This window comes from Gambusia affinis, linkage group LG06 (assembly GCF_019740435.1).
Source record: "Gambusia affinis linkage group LG06, SWU_Gaff_1.0, whole genome shotgun sequence".
NCBI classification, from domain to species: domain Eukaryota; kingdom Metazoa; phylum Chordata; class Actinopteri; order Cyprinodontiformes; family Poeciliidae; genus Gambusia; species Gambusia affinis.
The window spans coordinates 30,909,976-30,929,074 of NC_057873.1; the positions used below are offsets into that span (position 1 = coordinate 30,909,976).

The 19,099-nt window shown below is 38.6% G+C and overlaps 2 protein-coding genes across 7 annotated transcripts in view; one reads left to right on the forward strand and one right to left on the reverse strand.

Annotated features, from left to right (window-relative positions):
- tpst1 (tyrosylprotein sulfotransferase 1) overlaps nucleotides 1-13,309 on the forward strand; it is a 47,942-nt gene extending 34,633 nt beyond the window's left edge. For 2 of the 3 annotated variants that reach the window (XM_044118699.1, XM_044118701.1), the window contains exons 4-6: nucleotides 10,526-10,576; nucleotides 11,089-11,156; nucleotides 11,662-13,309. In XM_044118699.1, coding sequence (XP_043974634.1) covers nucleotides 10,526-10,576; nucleotides 11,089-11,124 — 87 coding nt within the window. In that variant the 3' untranslated portion in view covers nucleotides 11,125-11,156; nucleotides 11,662-13,309. The remainder of the gene's footprint in view (nucleotides 1-10,525; nucleotides 10,577-11,088; nucleotides 11,157-11,661) is intronic. The other variant, XM_044118700.1, reaches the window with a different exon arrangement.
- Nucleotides 13,310-13,409: 100 nt separating this feature from the next.
- sgsm2 (small G protein signaling modulator 2) overlaps nucleotides 13,410-19,099 on the reverse strand; it is a 94,704-nt gene continuing 89,014 nt past the window's right edge. For all 4 annotated transcript variants that reach the window (XM_044118696.1, XM_044118695.1, XM_044118698.1 and 1 more), the window contains 2 exons: nucleotides 18,164-18,331; nucleotides 13,410-16,558 (listed from right to left, as the gene is read on the reverse strand). In XM_044118696.1, the coding sequence (XP_043974631.1) occupies nucleotides 16,470-16,558; nucleotides 18,164-18,331 (257 nt within the window). In that variant the 3' untranslated portion in view covers nucleotides 13,410-16,469. The remainder of the gene's footprint in view (nucleotides 16,559-18,163; nucleotides 18,332-19,099) is intronic.

A 19,099-nucleotide genomic window follows, 5' to 3' on the forward strand; every position in this document is an offset into this window, starting at 1 on the left:
GTGATTTTCACAGGAGGTGGAGCGTTGTTGTTAACAACTGCTGAAAGTAACTAAAAAGTTACTTTTAGTGTAACTTAGTTACTTTCCAAGTCAGTAGTCAGTAATATAACTGAGTTACTTTTTCAAGGAGTAATCAGTAGTCCGATTAAAGTTACTTTTTCAAAGTAACTATGCCATCACTGGTTTTGGCCAGAGCGGGGCTGAAGGTGGAGTTTACACACCCACCACCTTCGGCGGGAGGAATGGGGGGGGGCGCAGCAGGAATTGTGCTCCTTGGAGGGGGGCTCACCCTTTCATACTTTGAAAACCCCTGCTTTAGATTATTGCCCTGCTGTGTAAATCAAATAATCTGAAGCAAACCTGGCTGACATTCTTCTTCAGAATTTCCTCCCAGAGATCAGAAGATATGATTGCATCCATTACAACATGTTATCCATGTGCAAGACACAACAGCAGTCCCAAATCATCAAAATGTAGATAGGATGTTATTTTTCTCAAATGCTATATTAGTTTTACAGCAAATGTAGCAGGATACACACTTACTGTCAAGGAGTCTCATCAATCCACAGAATATTTTCCCCAAGTCTTGGAAATCAATTTGATTTTTGATTTTTTTTTTTTAGCTTTTGCTTGCCTTTATGTTCAGCTGTGGTTTTTGCCTAGGAACTCTTCCATGGAATCTACTTTGTCTCTTTCTGATTGATAAATATTGAACACTAACATCAACTTAGGTAACTGGTTATCTTAGTTGATCACCTGCAGTGATTTACATCCTATTTACACAAGGCTGATTTTCAGTGAAACCATAACATTTTAGTTGCAATCCAGTGGCTTGGTTACACCACTTCATCACTTGGTTTATCAGTGATGGAGGAGCACTTTTGCAGATACTGAACAGACCCATGAGGCAATAAGAATTGCTACGACATGTTAAACTCAAAGCGCCATATAGTGACCTGGCATGAGAAGTACCAGTGGATTCTAAACGTCCTCTAAATGTGGAACTTTTCCCCAGTCGACAATCCAAAAATGCTGGAAGTTTCTGAACAGATCTGGCCACTGGTGTAAACAAAACCTTAGATTTTCCCACTGCTGATGTTGACCTCCTGGATGAGTCATTGTGTTAGGCTGGTCCCTCCATGGCCTAACTGGTACCACAACGACAGAAATTACTGCTACATGTCAATGACTTTCTCATCTGTTTATTAATTTCTTTAGATCACGTACTTCATGTTATCAGATTAAATTGAAGTAGTTTGATAATTTTTACAAGAACAGTAGTCCTTTTATTTTCATAGGACCAAGTTTATATGAATAGTTTTTTCCTCTAATAGATCAAATCTGTTTTGCAGATCATTTTGATTCAGTAAGGATGTTCCTTCACAGCATTTTCTTACTCCCTACAGCAGCATCACGGTCTCTCACTGGCTTAATGAAACAGACAATTTTACATCATGAGAGAGGAGTAAAACATCTAAGGGCTAGATACTGCGCTCTCAGCAGAGTATTAACTGTGGGGGAAGGACTTTATGCCACATAATAGTGGTCTATTCTTTTTTTTGTTCTGAAGAGGAATCCTTACATCTGATTTTACAGTTGCATGCCCTTAAAGTGGTGGTTTTGATATCTGCTACCCAGATATGGTTAGATATTTTTTTTCCATTATGGTAGATCCTGATGAGGAATAATGACTTTTTCACTGGGGTTTTGATTGATTTTCCATTTGTTGAAGGAGTTCCCCTTGTCATTTTTATATTCTTTGCCCAAAATGTTGAGTAAATATTAATGTTGTTTCCACATATCATCTCCAATGTCCGCTGGACTTCGGGTTGTGCTGTTTGGGATTCCGCTCCATAATTTCCCCTCAGAAAGCATGAGGGAAATCTGCACTTTCTGATTGGCTACCTGTCACATTCAACAGGCTGAGTTAACAATCCCAGTCGGGGAAAACCCCTGATTTAGATCGGAGCGGCTACGACAATCTACCGTAACACACCACAAACTACAGGATAATCGGTTACGAAATCGCGAGCTACAATCTTAGAGAAAGCACAACGTTCTAAGATTGTTGAAAGGGGAAAATCGGGCAAAAAATTGTGTAGTGTGAACTATTGCATCAAGTAGTCGGATGTGCCCATCTTCTCTATTTAAATCTAATGATTGTTGCAGGGCAATATAGTATACAGATAATTTTTATACAGACTTCATAATTTGCACTCTTTTGGTTGAATGCAGTACTTATTTCCACTTTGGCTTTATGTTGTTTAGTTTTTATTCAAGTAAATTTTTTGTTAATGGACACTTGAGAATCCATTTTATTTTTGTTTTTGGTTGTTTTCTTTATTTTGTTTATGATTTCCAGTGTTCAGTGTTCTTTTGAAAATAAAGTATATCTATCTTGGGCAGGAAATTGCATGCATTATTACGTTATTTCCATTAAATCAGTGTAAAAAGGTCTTCAAACAATATTATTGTTTATCGCAATAATTTTTGAGACAATTAATCGCGCAGTAAAATTTGTTATTGTGACAGTCCTATTCCTGACAATAAAAAGCAAAGTGTTATTTTAATTCAGAACCCAGAAGGTCGAAGCAGATCTGACCAGGAGCAATAAGGGTGCTGCTGATTGGTTGAGGAAGTAGTCGTTACAAGCCAAGCACACGGAAATGTCAGACAGACAGTTTTGGAGTGTGGGAGCCCAGATAGTCTAAAGAAGCATGTTTCACTGAAGGTACAGATGTCACTTTTGTTTGAGATAAAAGACAAATCCGAATGTTACGAGTAATTTATGCAATTACTCGTCATTCTTTGCATCAGTTATAAGAAACTTGAATCTCATGAAGCACCTCACAGCATCTCTTTAACTACACTTATAGCACAAACATGTTTTACCAATAATTCAGACCAGACACAGACACACACCTGCATCTGTTGCTTGTTTCGTGTTTTATATTGAAAGAATTTTATTTTTCTTTTGCCTGATTTTTTTAAATCATAATTATCTTATTTATATAATTTATTTTCATTTCAGACCTTAAAAATACCAAGGTTTCAAATAACTTTGGATTTTGGTCCATCTGATGTTGTTATTTTTAAATAGTAAATGATTGATGTTTTGATACTGAAATTTAGTTGAGTAGCCTTTTTACCAAATACCTTTTACTCTTGAGTAAAATTTCATGGATGTTTTTTTTTTTTTTTTACTTTTACTTTAGTAAAAATAAGTTGAAATAGTGCTACTTTTACCAGAGTATTTTTTACGGTACTCTACACACCTCTGGTCACAAGGATGACAGTGTTGATGCTAGCAGGTGCAGCCCAAATCCAGCTGAGGTTAATTCTAAGCAGATGTGCCAGTGTTGTCCCAGCAGTTTGGTTTCACTGATACATTACAGCCACTAGTGGACGTCCAGGGAGGTTCTTGACAGTTCCATGCCCGGAAAACGTCTTAATAACATTATGCACTGTTGAAACAGGAATACCAAGGTCTTTGGCAATGGCTTTATACCCTTTGGAAGTCTTGTACTTGCAAATAGCATTTGTAGTGTCCTCAGACAGCTCCTTTGTCTTTACCATTGTCACACATGAAGAGGGTGGCTTTTAAAATGCCATCATGATCAATCATTGGTTAAGTCATCATGTCACATGGGTGGAGGCAGTTCATCGTAGGTGATCCTTATTTGTGAGTTGCAACAGGTGAGCTGAATTGGGTTTCCATACTGATTTGCAGCAAAGGGTGCTAATACCATTGACATGGTAAACATCATGTTTTTCTATGTTTTCCTCATAATATTTATCTTTTTAAATGTTCTTTATCATTTGCTGTTTTGTATCAAACACAGACTATCACTAATAAAATGTTGTTTGACTTGATGAATTTCCTTCTGTTACATATTCCATGATATGTTCTTGCACTTCATGGGTGACAATAATTGTGAGCAAGACTATACATTTCAAAGTTCTAGTTAGAGGGCATCCAGAATGGTTTTACATATTTAAAAAAAATTTATTAAATCAAATTTTATGCCAGAAAAGTCACATATGCACACATGTGACTCATATTAATAGTCACATGTGTGTGCATAAATAATTTATCACAACCCAGCACTGACGTTATTTTTAAGCGGCTGTTGTTGATCAATAGTAGTATTGTGTTCATCTCTAAAATCATATTGTCTCTCTTGAGAAATGAACCCAGAGCAGCACATGTCCTGTAGTGTGGTGTTGCTCCTTTAAAGCCGTGCTGCTGCATGTTTTCACATTTCTGTCCAACCTACCATATGTGAGAGTGCTGCTCCAGTTTCCTCCTGGGTGTCACGGTCTTGCGTGTTAATTCTTCTTCAATGTGTCTGTGGTCCTGTTTACATTATTTACATGCTGTAAATATTTTTGTGTGCTTGGTCTGCCTCTGCTCTGTGTAACACTCAGCTCTGTTTTTACAATAAACCTGCGTGGCATGTTGACAGTATATGCATGTTGAAGCTTGTTTGCTGGATTTATGCTGTGTACATCTGCAGCCCATTAGTGGCCTTTTCTTTTCTCCTACTGCATCAAGTCAATGCAGGCTTATTGTGTGTTATTTGGTATCCTCCTCTGTGTCTCTCTCCTCTCAGAGCAGAGTCCTGCATCTCATTTACTAGGTAGTTAGTTATTGATATAAGCTTGCAAAATTTTTGCAGGTTAAAGTTTACACTTCTGAATTTGAGGTCTTCCTCTCTTTTGTTTTAGAAATATTTTCTTTTTGCAGTGCAGAAAACTAAAGGAAGTAGAATAAGTATTAAACTGCATCTGCAAAATTAAATACAAGCATGTCTGCTTTTTTATCCTCTCACCCTATTATTTTTTATAGATGTAAAGAAGATAATTAGTTTTTTCTTTAGTTCCTTCTACATCAAAAAAAATTTGTATCTGAATCTAATTAAAATTGATTCATATTAAATGTTTGCCAGTAATGCATTTGAGTCCAACTTGCACATTACCTGGGCCAGGCCATGTCATTGGTGTTATACAAGGGGTCATTCAAAGTGCTTTACTGGGAAAATAGAAACAACAACCCTATCAGAAGACCATCTGGTTCATCAAAAAGCTTAAAAAACACTGAAATGACAAACTTTCACTGTTTTAAAACATGTTAGAAATTACAACATTTTTGGGGCTTTTCGGGTAAACTATGATAAAGTTACTTTTCTAATTCTGATTTAAAGGAGCCAACAGTTTGTGTACATCTCAGTTTTTCAGACAGCTGGGGAACAGCAAAGCCACAGGGTCAATGTTTACATCCAGGATTGTTTGCCTTCTCTAAGTAATTAACTTCAGTAGACTGAAGTTCCTTCTTGTAACCATGGTTGTCAACATGGAGTCTTATTTTATAGATCAGTTAGAGCTAAGATAAGGCCTTTCAGTAATAATTTTAGATGTAGAAAAAAACATTGACATCATGTATTCATACCTCCAATCTGTTAAAAATGGGAACATGACAACTTGTTAAAAATGTATGAAGGAGTGTTTATGAAAACTTTTTAAATTCATAAGAGTGAATGGTGCAGTCCATTACCACATAACGTTGTACAAGACGTCTGGCTACATTTCCTGAGCTAAAGATGCTGGATGTTGAGGCAGTGTTTGGAATTGCTTTATGTGCTGTCTTATTTGTCACCAAGTTGGACTGAAATATTTTTCGCCTCGTCTCCTCTTCTTTTCAGCCTTTATTTCACCTCAGTAAAGGGTTGGGTCTGCAGAACAATCTCTTGGAAGGAAACAGTTGCTGGAGGGAATGTTTTCCTTGACTGATCCAGAAGGTTAGGGAAGCATATTCTGTTGGTGGAAGCTCTAACCGAGTGGTACTTGTGTTTCTCCTCTGAATGACAGTCCATCTGCTTCTGCATGGCTGTTGACAAAGTGGATGCATTGATTTCTGAAGAGTTAGGCCCAGGGGATTTCTACAAAGTCAATGACTTGATGCAGTTGACTGGGCTTCCCTACATGAATAACGTTTGACCAGTTGACATTGTAAACTCAGTTAGACTTTCTTGTGTTAAACTAGGACAAAATGAGTCTTTTGATGAATCCCATTTGTGTTTAGGATTTCATCTTATTGGTATGGATATTATTAATCTTGTATATCTGTATAATTGAAAGGAACTGGATCTCTGTGCCTTAACTGTGGATGGCACAGAGATGGCTTGCAGTGGGTTGTTGACTTTGCAGCAATCCCACATATTCAGCATTCATGGAGAGGAAAAACTAAGTTAAAGAAAAATAAAAAGTTAGTGGCAACAGTAGCTCCTTTAGTGGCTTCATTTAGAGAAAAGATATTTAAGCAGAAGTAATTAATACTTAGCCAGTGGCTTTGTCTAGGAGACATTGTTAAACACTGAAAGAATGAGCCAAGTGTGTGAAACCTGACATTTCTGAACTACTTTTGAGGTTTAGTTTTACCTTCTTCAGGTACTGCAAGAAAAACAATACTGCACTAGACACAAGTTCACAAGTGAATTAAGTGTTTAGTGAAGATGACCAGCAGATTAGTTGTAAAGAGATTTAGTCAGAGGGGTGGGAGTTTATTGTTTTAAGAGACACACAAGATTTGAGATGGTACTGTGAGATCATCTGGTCTGCTAACTGTCTGCCACTGGAGTAACAAAAAGTAGCAAAAAGTAGAGTGTGGTGGAGGTGCTTTCTGCACTTTCTATCTCGCACATTGCAAATTAGAACAAAGAAATATTGAGCAAAATTGCATCTTCTGAGATGAGTTTGTAAATAGGCATTTATTATCAGCTTTGCACAAAAGAAGCTACTGGTTAGCAGAGTTCTTCAGGCTTTGATCTACTTGAAAATCATCACACTTGACTGGAAACCACAATCAATTGCTCTAAGTGACTTTGGAGTTGTTCTGATCCCTGGTGAGAAATGGATATTGGGATCAATAAATTCCCAGCTACTCTGCGGAAGTAATAATGAGATGAGTTGAGAAGCGTGGAGGGATGATCCAAAAATATCTCTGCAGTTCTTCATCCAGCAGATTGTGTTTGGCTTCCACAGCCGGACCTGGGCACTAAGTAATGTGCTGGCTAATCGCATAATATCGATCAGTCATGACTCTGCCAGCATAGTACGCTTTGACTCTCACACCTCAAAAGTTTCCTCCTGAGAGATGAATTGATCAAAAGTTTTTTGTAGTTTCTTGCTACAAAAACTTTGTTATAAAGTTTTTTGTAGCAAAACTTTGACTTGCTACAAGTTTTTATAGCAAGCCAAAATTTTGTATTTTTCTACTTTTTTTTTCAAACCACAGAATCAATATTGTTCAGGCTGCCTGTAGAGATGCACCGATCTGATCTTAGAATCTGTAGAATCTAATATTGAAAAAGATTCTACATTGGGTATCGGGGACAATGTGCCTGTCACTGTGTGATCCCTTCTGAAAGCACAATTCGTACCTTTGGCTCATTTGTCCATGGGCTGAAGAAATACTTCCGGATTAAAATGTACATCAACAAAGTGTAACATATTTATTTATATTAATTAAAATACTACTTGTTATAAGATTATCTATTTTTCTATACAGCGTTATAATTCTCCGTAACACTTTATTTGAAGGTGTGTGCATAAGACTGACATGACACTGTTATAAACATGAAGGAGTCTTCATGAATCTTTATGACCTGCTGTCATTAATTGTCATTCGGTAAATGACACTTTTAATACAAAGTTAACACTGTTTAAAATGTATTTGTAAAGACAACATTAAACAAGACAAATTTTTCTATTTCTTTTCTTTTTTTGGTTTGCTTGTTTTTTGTCTTGGGGTAATTTATGCCAGGCACACATAATCAGAGTTATTGAGAAACCAACAAAATAAAGTGTTGGTGCGATTCCGTGTTATGGCTTTAAAAAAATGACTGATTTGGGGAGGGAGAGGGGGAGCAAACAAAAAAAATAACAATGCCAGGACTACTAATATGGCTGGAAGAACTCATATCTGCAGGAAAGTTATTCAGTCTTTCTGAGTGGGTTGCAGAAGTTCTATTGTTTTTAGAACACCATTGTGATCCGTAACATGCCACCGGCACCCAGCTCTTGGTCTGCACTGCTGCAGCTGTATGACGGTGACGAGGCACTGAGCAGTGGTGGGCACCATGCTCACTAACTGCGTCTGTAACACCTAAAATAAAAAAATTATGTTGGATTTTCACCAGGGTGAAAGAAAACAGTGCCTAACATGTTGTATTTATTGTTTTCTTATTGTTATTTGAGGAAATTCCCAGCCGTTTCCCGGCCAGCTAACGACACAGAATCTCATATCCTTGATGGACAAATGAACAAAAGCTGTTCTTGTTTTTTTATGACTTAACGTGATTTGATATCTGCATACATCAACAGTTATTATTTTTCTTTAGTTTAAAATAATTTAATAAGGAATAAATGCAATAGCTAAATTTAATTGATAGAAATGGGTCTGTGTGATCAAAACTCAGATATCGAAAGTTTAAAAAAAATAGATCGTTGCATCCCTAACCTACAATTAGAAATCGGTTTTGTTACTGATTTCGTTTTGAACCACCCAGTCAGTGCTAAAAGAATAAAAAAAAGTCTAAATATTTCCTTTTATTTTTAACAATATACAAAATATTGTGCATTTTTAACTGAAACACACTTTTTGTGTTTCAGTTTTTAACAGAAACACAAAATTTTTAACACATTTTTGTGTTTCAAAAATGGAAACAAAATGTTTCCATTTTTGAGTTGCAGTCCAAACTAAGAGGAAGGGGCTGGTTGGTGCTGCCCTTCCATCAGGAGAACAGAGCTACTGTGGTTCTTCAGCAGTGGTAAGATGAGGGGAAAAAAGACAATGCAACATTTGTGTCTGCAGGGTGGGGACTAAACCAGCCTATGCAGTCTGAGAATCAGCTTGTTTTCTGTCCATCAGTATAAGAAATCGTATATTATCACCTTATGAATATCCCTCTTTCAGAACCATTTATAGTGCATCTTTCAGTAGTAATGAATCCGGAGGTCAGAGCCTGCAGGAAAGAGGAAACCTGGCTTTACGTTGCAGGATCCCATGAAGCCTTTGATCTGCATCTTTGGTTCTGGAGAATTCTTCTGAACCCAAACTGTTCCAGTGCTTCATTAGACCTGGTGCACCAGAAGAAGTCTGTCACTGTGCGTGTGTGTTGCATTAGGAGTAGAAAGTGAACACTGACACATACAATAATAATTGAAAATGGGCCTACAGTGCAGTCACACACACAGCATTGAGGCGGTCTTCAGTCATTATGCCACCTACTTAACCTTCCCCACAAAACTAAATCAGTGGCTAATCCTCCTGCGTGCTGTGTTGTCGGCTTGGGTCTTGGCCTGGAAGTGCCCAGAAGTGGAGCAGAATCTGATTCTCAAGATCCAAGGAGGAGAAATGAGAACATGTTTCTGATTATTTTGTTTTTTTCCTGGGGGCCATTTTTCATCTGCAGGCCAGACTGCTCTGAGCCAGCCCAGAGCTGCTCCCGGGAACTACAGAGCTCTCTCTCACACACACCCACACACACGCACACTAAACCTGTTCCATGATAGTGCTTTTTCCTTGTATTAACAAGTTCAGTTTGTTTTAATCATTTTCATAGCTTTTTCTCTAAGAAGTTAGGCTTCAGAAAAATGTGCGGATGTCCTGTAAAAGTGCTAGAATTAGTAAAGACCAGCATGTGTGTAAGGGAGCTACTCCTTCTGTGTTGAGAAAATTCAAACATTGAACATGAACAATGTTAGGTGTTTGAGTTACTTCAGATAGCTTTATGAATCTATATTCTAAGAAAATTTTGTTGTATAGATTCTTTAAATAGAATTTGGTCATGTCCTGAATTGAGGACATGTCCGTGCTGGATAACATTTGTCACACAACTTGTTATCAAACTTTTCATTTTGCCTTTTCCCCTTGTCTGTTTTAATTTTGGTTAGAATCTTTTTTTTCCCCTCTGTTTGTGCCCTTATGTCAGTTTTTCTATTATTAGTTTTTTGATAATGGGCCATGTTGTCTCCAAACTGTTTCAGGAATGAGTTAAAGCAGCAGTATAAGCAGAAATCTAGAAATCTGCCTCCAGAACTGCCTCTTAATCTGACGTGACTTCTCTAAAACATTACTTGCCTTTCAGTTCCAGCCTCCAGGTTCTCTTTTACTCACTAATCATCCATTTGATTCCAACTGGTCACTTCCTGTGTTCATCTGTTATTATGGTGTTTGAAGAAAAGCTCAGCTCTTGTTTGTTGTAGAAAAGGAGAAAACAAGGTTTTCATTTCCAGGAAGACATTATAGAGATGTCCTATGGGATGTGGACTGTCTCTACCCCGTCGATCCCAGATTCTTTTCTTTTAAGCCTCTTTTTGCTCCAGAGCCATTGTGGAAGTTAGCAAAGGATAAACAACCCACTCAATATGTCACTGTTTTCTATGGAGTCTCATTACATATCACTAGTCTAATTCAGAGTTGATCGTTCTGTGAAGTTCTAAAGCCAGCCCTTTGTTTTTCCAGGTCTTTAAAGGTGAATTTCAGCTCCCAGATTTCCTAAAAGAGCAATCACAGGTACAGTAACACTCCTGCTTGTTGCTGAGCTATTTGTCTCTTTTGTTGTTGTTGTTTCTTGTCACAGATTCAACTTTTTTTATTATTGCCAGAGCCTCATTTTAATTAGACCATGTGGCTGTGTGGAAGATCAGTTTTAATGCTTCCATATGCTTACAGTTATTCAGCTCTCCACTCTGTCACCATCTAATGTAGCCTGTTGTTCATTTGTGGTGTCAACTCCATGACTGCTTCTATTCTCAGTGTTAAGCTTAGAATTTATTTACCTCTTGTGTTATATTTTGGTTTTAGAACTTGTCTAACGCCTACTGGGGGTTTGATAATGTTTTGTTTCAAACTGCCTTTTTTGTTTGTTTGTTTGTTTGTTTGTTTGTTGCAACTCAGCAGTTGTAATGTGTCTGAGTGTGGTAACTGTGGTGTTGCAGCATGCTGCTGGTTGCATCTCCCCCACTGAGAGCCCTGAGAGCAGGGCTGGCTCTCCAAGCTGAGCAGCTCTTTGTTCTTCTACACAGATGCAGAAGTCTGCAGAGAGACCCAATCCCAGTTAGAAGCAGAGGAACAGCTGGACCACAGCACATAGGTACAGTTTCACATCTACCAAAACAATCCTAATGCTGCATGTTTGCAAATACACATATTTGATACAATACAACATAACAAGTCAAGATAACAGTTACTTGATTGTGCTATAAAATACCATTGTGCCTGGAAAATACATAATACCATCCTTACAAGTCCCAGTCCAATATTTAATCAGTGGACAACTCTGAAAGACCTGCTTGCCTGAAGGCAGGAAACGTGGATATTTTACTGAACTCCTCTCAGTCTAGTCAGCATCGCCCTCTGCTGGGCAGACAGTAAAAATAATCTTTAGCATTTCAAATTATATGTCATCAGTCAGAAAGCAACTCAGAATAATGAGCACTGACAGATGAGGTCAGCTGAGTCACCCTCAGCAGTTTACTTACACAGAAAGACTCCTACAGCTCCGGGTCTGTTTCTCCAATTTTTATTGGTGGAGTTTTACCGTTTGATAAAACTCCACCAAACATGTCTGTTGATTGTTGCTTTTTTCTATATTGCAGCTCACTCTGTTCCTGCATTTCTGTCCAGAACCGGGTGGATCCAAGCTAAAAGACGCCTCTCCATCTGCGCTGGACTTTGGCACATCCAAGCTCTCTCCTCTGGTTCCTCTTCCTGTGGGCGGCTCTCTCTCCTCTGCTTCAGGAGGACCTTTGGCCTTCAATGTTGTACCTTAACGTGAGAAGATGTGCCGCTTCTCAGCACCATGGAATGTCTGCTGATTGTTATTTTGTGTCGCATCACACTCATCAAGTTTGTAGGAACGACCTCTGGATGTTTAGAGAAAAAACTGTGATTCTGTTGTAAGAAACTGCAGTGATCTAAAATCAAACCAGTATATATGAATGGGTGGATTAGCTTTCAGAAGCTGCAAAACTTATTTTAATGTTTCATTTTTGTTTCAATGCCTTTTCATTGTGCAATGTCATGGGTACTGTTTATTTTAATGTATCGGAAATGATAAATGATGCTTTTTAAAAAACAACAACAACAAAAAACAAGTCTGTTGATTGTTGCTTTTTTTTATATTTAAGATGTCATCAATCTTTTCACTTGGATGTAATATGACAATATGGAGGAAAATATGTGATTTGATTGATAAAATAACATTTAAGCACAAAACTGTTCTCTTGACAGTGATATTTATGTGGCCACAGAGAAACTTATGGAGGGCTGGATTTTGCCCCCATGCCTTTAGTTTGACTCGCATGCCCTACTCCTATGGGTTTGTTCATATTTTCATAGTGAGCCTACATGGCTGGTCAGAGAGAGTAACCTTTCCTTTCAAAGGGCCACTTTTGCCCCTGCTGTTACAAAATAAAACTCACATAGAGCCACAACAGACAATTTTCTAAACATGTAAGGCATAAGATATTTTAATATGAAAGCAAAGAAAAACTAATTTACTTATTTTAAAAATAAAATCAACCCTCTGGTACAAAAGAGAAAAAACTATTTTGTAAAATGAGGTGAGCCTTTCCTATAAATATGGAAAGCAAAGAAAGATTGGTTGCATAGATTGAAGCTAGCTTCTTTTAAAAATTTGTTGCATATATTCCATGCAGATATGCAGATTAAGTTCTTCTTAAAGACCCCTAGAATGACCATTTCTTGTTGCAGGCATGATCATAATCATTTCCTTTTTTGTTTTGTAAGAGCCACTGTAGGACCGCAGGTTGCAGACTCCCAGCCTATTAATGTTGCTTGTGAACTCCCACTCCCACAGCATTGACAAGCTCAACTCTTTCTAGAAGAGTCAGGGCAAGCACTGTATATATCATACTTAGTGTTCCACCACAGTAGTGTGGGCTTTGGCTCTATGATAAAACTCAACATAATGTGCAGGCTCACATTGCAACTAGTGAAGATTAGCCATTATCATTATGAGATGGAATACAGATAAGCTCTCCTGTTCCTTCCTGCCATCATCACGTTATCTCTCATCAGTCCTCTTATGCTGCTTCTTGTTTGTGCCTCTCTGTCAGTGCATTTTACAAATTAGTGCTCTGCTGGAAGGAGGTAGAGGAACTTGATTTTTTTTTTCTCACTTTTTGTATTATTGTGTAAGCTGTGTCCAACACCCTTCTCTTTGTGAACACGTTTGCTGAAAACATTTATCTGTCTTATAGTGAATAAATCAATCAGAACATATTTAATGCAGTTAGTTCACATTCCTTAAAACACCAAAGAAGTTTGTTCCATTTCCATTATTGCAGCATCGTTTCAGGTTTTATTGAAATAAAAGAACAGCAAACTAATGAACCACCTCTTCTTTAATAACACGTTACATTCAAGGCAATACACGTTTGGCAATGCAGTCACTGTTAGCTCTCTAAATAATTATAAATCTTAAAGTCAGTGCACAACATTGATAAAGAACACTTAACAGTCAACGTATAACACAGTGCACACATTCTGCATCTCTGCACAGTACACACCTTCGATTAGTGCTGTTCGAACCAACAGAAAAATAGATCTGAAAATAAGTTATATATTTATTTATATATGTTCAGTTTGAATACAAATAACTGGGCTTTTGATTCATATGTATGTACAAGCAATATAGACTTTGATGGGATTCCCAAACAACAGAAATTGCACAGTAGTTAAGAATTCAAGAACACTATTTCCAAAAATATTTTACACACAGAGTAAACAGTCAGTCTTCAAGATGCAGTATGAAATTGCACATTGTCATCATGCCACAGAGGGGGCTGTTTCAAGGCTTTGGTACACAATGTCCTGAATGGAAGAAGTTCTGGCACAGATGCCCGTTTCCACCCTCCCCCTACCTGAACCTCAGTCGCCACGAGGGAGAGGGAGCAGGCGCTGTGGCAAGGTACATCCACACTACCACCTGTTCTTGGGATCAGACTAACATTAGAGAGCCAGATGACTACAGTACATTTCAGGGTTTGGGGAAGACTCTTGGCACTTGTATCACAGGTGGAGGTCCATGCTGGATGACCAGAAAAATGCAGCCATGTTGGACATGTTGAGAAGGGTCACACTGATGGTGTGGAGAGGAAACCGTATCAAAAAGGCCCCCTGGTTTACTCGAGAGCCAGAAAAAATGTGCTAAAACTAGCCTCCTACAACACCGAGCCACCAAATGCAGAGGAAATTATGCCTTCTCTGGAATTTTAAGATCTGAATCAGTAAAATACAAACAGTTTTTTTTTTAAATTATTTTTTGGGCTTTTTTATTTAGGCTGGTTATCATATTCCAACTGAACAATTGCAGCCACTTTTTCCAGACAGGATTGTTGATGCAGCAAGTTAATTAACAGCATGGTGTCTTCAGATCATAGCACTATTCTTCTTAAAAGAAGAACTCTAAACTTAAAGTGTAGAGTTCCTCTTCCTTAGAACTTCTGTTGTTACACTTCATTAAGGTCAGAGAATACAAATTTTCTCCTGATATTTCTGAGAAAACCGTCACTTAGTAGTGACGGCTGTCCTTCAAAAACAGCAACAAATTTGGAAAAAAATGGAAAAACCAGAATTTAGAAGTGATGCTACAATGAATAGCTGCGTTGTTTGTGCCTTAAAACAGCTGGTGTAGTTTAAATTTTTTTTTTTCCTATGTAAACCTGGTTAGTGGAGGAGGGCTGAAGCCTGACCCAGCAGTGACTGGATGAGAGGAGAGGTCAACCTGAACAGGTAGGTCCATCACAGAGCCACACACTGGAGAGCCGAGTAGTTGCTGAGTAACCTGCCTCGGATGCTTCGGGGATTATGGGCGGAAACTGAACTCAGAAAGTCATGTGCGAAGTAAACATTACATGTTGTCACTGGCACAATCCATGAAGATGAAGAATACAGAAAGTTGGAGAATGATGGCACAGAACGTTTTTTAATGGCTTACTGAGTGTACAAACTTATTCATGTGGGATTTTAATTGTGCTTATTTAATTTTAATAGCAATTGCACAATTGTGTTTTTTTGACATTAGATGAGTATTGACAGGTTTGTGTAAATTTGCAATGGAAATGCAGCTTATGACAGACTGGGCAAATCATAAAATAATTTTAATATGTGTTCTGATCAAGGAGCTGCATGCTGGATCAGGGGACAGCACAGCCTGGGGTCTTTCTGTGTGGAGTTTGAATGTCCTCCATGTGAATGCATGAGTTTTATCCGACTTCCTTCCACAGTCCAAAAAATTACCGTTTAATTAACTGTTCTCTCTATATTGCCCTTTGGGATGGATGTGTGTTTGCTCAGTGTGTCTATGTTAACCTGTGATGAGCTGGCGACCTGTCCAGGGTGGACCCCACCTCTTGACCAAAATCAGCTGAAGATAGGTACTATTGAACTCATCCAGTCAGTTGTGGAAATTGTATCACTATGTTCATCCTAACTCATATCCACCCCATTTTAATGACCCACCACAGCAATGAAGTCTGTGTGCTTGTCACTTTATGGTTGTGCTGTTCTGGTTTGTTCCACACATGCTTCAAAACACATATCGCCATGTGCAGGAAAACTGGCTGCAATTCATCCACTGCCGCTTTGTGCCTCTGGCAAGTTGGATGCAGCCTTCATAAGCACCACTAAGGATACTCTAGGAGAAAAGTGCATCTAAGTACCTTGGGCTGTCAATAAAAGGCAACATTTGTGGTTACTATGAAAGAAACGTTAAAAAGGTGGTGAACAGCTAAAAACACACATGCCTGTAGAAAGCACTCGAGAAAAGGTAGTTGGCACAGTTCATTTGGTCACTGATGAAAGCATCTTCGTGGCAAAGTCTTCTGGTCCTCCAATAATATTGTGTATAAATCCTGCTCTCTTGTGGCCTCCTGTGGCGCTGCACTGAGGAACATGTTAGGCAAATTGACAGAGCTTCAGTTTTCCTTGCTGGCTTCCCAAATGGAGAATTCCAGAGTCAGTAAAAGTGGGGGGACTCTGGGAGAAGAGCCAGAACGATGTGTGTGTTCTCATGCACACACACTGTAAGACTGGGGGGCTGAAGAATGCGTTCACAGTGTGATTTAACTCACTAGCATGCAGACAAATCCAAACGTCTGAACAGACACCATGTGCATTCCAGGTGAAGGAACATGTAAACAGAACGCAACCAGTCATGTGACGCTCCCCATCTTCCACTGGAACCCCCAGTGGAAGATGGCACCCCCACTGGACCTCCCTCTGGGACCACCACGGGGACCTTCACTGGGACAATAGTGATCTCCTTTGCGATCCCTACTGGGATTTTCATTTAGACCCCCATAGCCAGCTCTGGACGTGTGGAGAGCAGGAAATTGTATCTAACACCAGGCTGCAGTCCTCCCAGTTATCCCTTGTAGAGTTACTTGTTGTCCATCAGGGACTGGACTTTGTGCACCAGTTCACGTGCCATCCGCAAGATAAGCTGCACATCGTGACGTTCTGCCATCTCTGCCGAAGAAGACGCATGTAAACATCCTGTGCAGCTGGTTCAAGCAACTGCACTCACTTCCAGAAACTATTTTGTCATGTTGTCATGTGACAACCAGAAATTCCAATGCAATTTATGTGATGGAAGTCAGAAATTATGAGGAAAACTGATATACGGTTTTCCCAAATTGTTAGCATTTAAAATATTAGAAAAGTGTGTTGGGTATTTATATTCAACCTGTTTAGAAGAAAATGTGCAAACGTTAGCCCTAAATCTGCAGCATGTAACTTTTAAAAAATATATTTTTTAGACATTTGTTGAAACTGTCACTGTCTCATTATGGTATGAGAAACATAATCTGTGAAAACCTATCTCCTCCACAGCTATCTCGAGACAAGGAGGCCAGGAGGCGGGTCGTAGTGCTGTCAATCACTTCGTGTGGCACTGCTCACCGCCTCTCCCCTTTGTTCTCTGCCTTGCCGCAGCTAGCAAAGACAGTTGCAACTGCTAAAGTTAGTTAGCATGGCCATCAATGATGGCTGATTAATAGTTTTCCTGTAATGGTAAGTTGTTTCTACCCTCTCTGCACATATAGCAGATAGGATGATTGACAGCACTAAGACCCTCCTCCTGGATCTGATTGGTTGTTTTCTGTTGCATGTCTTCAGATGAAAATAGTAGAATCTGTCACAAAACATACTGTCATGACATAGTGATAGTTTTAACCATTGGTGGTTTGTGATATGGGTGATGTGGGCAACTGCCCAGGCTGGCATTTTGCAGGGGGGTGGTATGGAGGCCCATGCCACCCCCCTGCAAAATGCAGTACTTGAGTGGGTACTTGCGGATCTGAATGTTGATAGTCCCTAATACAGTTCATTCCACACACCCTCCCCAATCTACAACTTCATGGAGGGGGCAGAGAGCGCCAGAAAGGCGGTTCAGGTCAGGGCATCTGGTCAGACTGGATGGACTACCAGCAGGATAATGACTCTAAACATACAGACATAGCTTCACTAGAAAGGTTTAGATCCAACTACATTAATGTACTGTATATGTATCCTACTGAAGTTCTATGGCAAGACTTATAAAGGGCTCTTCATCCAACCCAACTGAGATTATATGGTTTTGGAATTATTTCAGTCTTACAGACATAGTAATGACACACACTACTATGTGTCACTACTATAACATGGTTATGTTATAAAACATGGTTCTATAATACCTTATAGTTCTGGTACTTATGCTCCAGAACTTATGAACTTATGATCTTTTCTGACTCTGTAGTAGCAGACTGGTGCTTCCTAACATTTTTCTGGTTTATTGCAACAAACTCAACACGTGTTTACATCCATGCTGGTATCTGTACATCTTTTCTGTTCACAGTTTATTGTCACTTATTGTAAATGTAATGCTCAAATAGACATGTGAATTTTGTACATTTCTAAATTAACAGATTCAGTTGCACATTTCTCAGGACTGGAGTATGCTGTTTTAGATCTACACTGTAGCCTTTAACTGAGGTTTTTGACATTTATCCAAAGAGTGTTGTACTCTACAGTAATATTAACAGAAATAAAAAACAATAGTTTTCTGATGATAGAAATGTGGATAACATGTCGTACCGTTAAAGAACTTGATGATGTCAGTGAAGTCCATGTTGTTGTCTATGATAATCTCACGATACAGCGTAACCAGCGCCAGGGCCAGGAAGAGGACGAAGTGGCGAGACGAGATCCTGGGAGCCACCCAGATCACCTCCCATACTGCAAAAACATCCTCATACAGAAGCTCTACACACACACACACACACACACACACACACACACACACACACACACACACACACACATATTAATATATATGTTGGACAATTGGGCAAATTCAACCCTTAAGGGATTTTTTTTTTTTTTTTTTTGCCTGATTGACTCTCTTAACTACAGTTTTAACTTAATAACTTCAACAAAGCCAAGAGACGCAGCCCAAAGAAAATACATTAAATTCCCGGTGGTCCAGAAGAATTCAGAAGGTAATGTATATTTATCTAATGTATATTTTTTTCCCAAAATGCACATACATTAATCAATCATTCGAATTTCACTCTCAGACTGCAAACCAACTTTTATAGTCTTACATTTAGATTTTTTATAGTCACAGCTCATTTGCATTTACTATTGAGAGACATTTACATACAAGGAGCTCTGTGTCCATCTTGGGCTGTCCACTGAAATACTGAAAGTAAAGGTGCTTCCACTTAATCCTGAGCAAAGAACCTCAATACTTATGACAATGTGATATTTCAGTTTTTCTTTTTTACTAAATTTAAACAAATTTCTACATTTCTGTTTTTTTCTGTCAAGATGGGATGCTGAGTCTAAAGTTCATTAGAAATATATGAACTTTTTTGATTATAGCAAATGGCTGCAATGAAACAAAGACTGAAACATTTAAAGGGGTCTAAAAATACTTTCTGTATACACTGTATGTCTAAATTTCCCTCCTAATGATGACAAATGGATACAGCAGATGTTTATCTGCACTGGATGAAAGTACAACCCTTT